The sequence below is a fragment of the Quercus lobata genome, chromosome 3 (genome assembly GCF_001633185.2).
Source record: "Quercus lobata isolate SW786 chromosome 3, ValleyOak3.0 Primary Assembly, whole genome shotgun sequence".
Taxonomy (NCBI): domain Eukaryota; kingdom Viridiplantae; phylum Streptophyta; class Magnoliopsida; order Fagales; family Fagaceae; genus Quercus; species Quercus lobata.
Window position 1 is genome coordinate 52,778,018 of NC_044906.1, and position 2,400 is coordinate 52,780,417.

At 33.0% G+C, this 2,400-nt stretch overlaps 2 protein-coding genes across 2 annotated transcripts; both read left to right on the plus strand.

The window, feature by feature from the left end:
* Positions 1-864, plus strand: LOC115981046. The gene has a single exon (XM_031103236.1). It carries the CDS (start codon positions 1-3, stop codon positions 862-864), a length of 864 nt encoding a protein of 287 aa, XP_030959096.1.
* Positions 865-915: 51 nt separating this feature from the next.
* LOC115981047 lies at positions 916-1,977 on the plus strand. Its single transcript, XM_031103237.1, has 4 exons — positions 916-1,013; positions 1,124-1,401; positions 1,506-1,624; positions 1,750-1,977. The coding sequence occupies exons 1-4, from the start codon at positions 916-918 to the stop codon at positions 1,975-1,977; spliced, it is 723 nt and encodes a 240-aa protein (XP_030959097.1).
* The last annotated feature ends 423 nt before the right edge of the window (positions 1,978-2,400 follow it).

A 2,400-nucleotide genomic window follows, 5' to 3' on the forward strand; every position in this document is an offset into this window, starting at 1 on the left:
ATGAATCGTGTGTTTAAAAAAGGAGAACGTGATCTAGTGATCCAACAAATTGCTAGATTCTTCTACACTAGTGCCATCCCTTTTAATTGTGTCAAAAATCCGGAGTTTCTGCAAATGATTGATATGATTTCAAGATTTGGGATTGGCCTTAAGCCTCCTTCCTATCATGAGATTAGGGAGACATGCTTGAAGAAAGAGGTAGATTTTACACAACAAATGCTTGAAGAATATAAGGTTGAATGGAAAAAAACAGGTTGTTCAATTATGTCTGATGGCTGGTCTGATAAGAAAAAGAGATCCATTTGTAATTTTTTGGTGACTAGTCCCAAAGGAACCATTTTCCTATACTCTATAGACACATCTAACATATCTAAAACAGCTGAAAAAATTTGTCAAATGTTAGATGAAGTTGTCGATAGGGTTGGAGAGGAGAATGTTTTGCAATTGGTGACTGACAATGCTGCTAACTACAAACTAGCTGGAGAGATGTTGATGCAGAAGAGAAAGTGCTTGTTTTGGACTCCATGTGTTGCCCATTGCTTGGATTTGATGCTTGAGGATTTTGAAAAAAAGATTAAGGACCATAAGTACACAATTGCAAAGGGGAAGAAGATTACAACGTTCTTATATTCTAGAGCTATGCTTTTAAATTGGTTGAGGGATTTCACTAAAGGGAGGGAATTGATTAGACCTGCTGTCACTAGATTTGCAACATCATATTTGACATTGTCATGCCTTAATGAGTTCAAAGGAGAATTGATGGCAATGTTTTCTTCTGAACAATGGAGGTGTAGTAAATTTGCAAAAACAAAAGAAGGGAAAAGAATTCATGCCATAGTTATGGATAACAATGGCTTTTGGTGACTTGTTGTCAAATGCTTGAAGGCTACAATACCCCTTTTAAAGGTACTTCACATGGTTGATTCTGATACACCTCCAATGGGATTCATTTATCAAGAAATGGAAAAAGCAAAAGAAGAAATACAGAAAAATTTCAATAATGTTCAAAAGAGGTAACCATTTTATTTATATCTTCCTTAAATTTACATTTGTTTTTAATTCATTAGCTTATTAAATATATAGTCTTTTTTTTTAATATAATATCCACTGTTTTAAATTGTAGTTACAAAGAGATATGGGATATTATTGATGATCGATGGGAAATGCAACTTCATAGGCCTTTGCATGCTGCGGGATACTATTTGAACCCTTCTATTCATTATGATCCTTCTTTTGATCCGGGTTCAGATATTAAATTAGGACTATATACGTGTCTTCAACGAATGGTTCCAGAAGTTAGTGATAGGAAAAAGATAGATATGCAACTTGAAAAATTCAAACAAGCAAAGGGACTCTTTGGTATTGAAGCTGCCATACTAGCCAGAGATACTAAACAGCCAGGTAACAATTTTGTTTTTTGTTTTTTGTTTTACATTCAAATTCATCTTTATTAGTTGTAAATTTTATTCTTAAGACTAAGATATTATAATTCATATATGTATCAGCTGAGTGGTGGGACTCATATGGAGATGACTGTCCTGAATTGAAAAAATTTGCTATAAGAATATTGAGCTTAACATGTATCTCATCTAGTTGTGAAAGAAATTGGAGTGCATTTGAAATGGTAAGACCAAATGACTTTGGTATATTATGACAAGATGGTTTTCCATTTTCTTTCTTAGTAAAAGTTTGTTTCTTCCCCCCTCCCCTATGTTTGAGAATTCTCAATTAAAATTATTACAACTATAGGTACATTCAAAAAGGAGAAATCGCTTACACCAGAAAAAAATGAATGACTTGGTCTTCGTTATGTACAACTTGAAGATAAAACAAAAAAGAGCTAAACCATTGAGTACAAAAGAAGAAATTGGTTTGGAGAATTTGTCTTCTGATGATGAGTGGTTATCAGCAGATTCTGTAGATTCAGAAGATGATAGTGCAGATTTTGATGAAGACAATGAAGGAATTAATTTATAACTTTAAAGCCTTCCTTTATAGCTAATATTTATACAAGTTATCAATGTATAGTTTGAATGTGTGACCACTAATCACTAATTTATATTTGTATACTTTACTTATCAAAAAAATTTGTATATTTTGGTTATCAATGTTAGGTGATGATGAGGTTTCAAGAGTTGCTGCCAAAGGAAAAAGTGTGCTAGTTCATGATGTTAGTGATGAATTTCATGAGAATGATGATGGTTCTAATGATGATGATAGTGATCAGCCCCCACCTAGATTTGAGAGAGTTAGGGATTTCGATGATTACGCCATGGATGTTGATACTAGGAAGGATATAGATGATGAAATGAGATATGACAATGATAGTGACTAGATTAGAAGAATTTTAGAATGAGAATTCTCTTTTGGATTTTATATTTGTAGTTAGCTAGTTTACCT

What these genes read in the sequence shown, in the direction of transcription:
- LOC115981046 (XM_031103236.1), top strand. Translation starts at nt 1, where the DNA reads ATGAATCGTGTGTTTAAAAAAGGAGAACGTGATCTAGTGATCCAACAA.
- LOC115981047 (XM_031103237.1), top strand. Translation starts at nt 916, where the DNA reads ATGGTTGATTCTGATACACCTCCAATGGGATTCATTTATCAAGAAATG. An exon ending in CAGAGATACTAAACAGCCAG is followed by an intron (nt 1,402 to 1,505) that starts GTAACAATTTTG and finishes TATATGTATCAG; the next exon opens with CTGAGTGGTGGGACTCATAT. An exon ending in ATTGGAGTGCATTTGAAATG is followed by an intron (nt 1,625 to 1,749) that starts GTAAGACCAAAT and finishes TTACAACTATAG; the next exon opens with GTACATTCAAAAAGGAGAAA.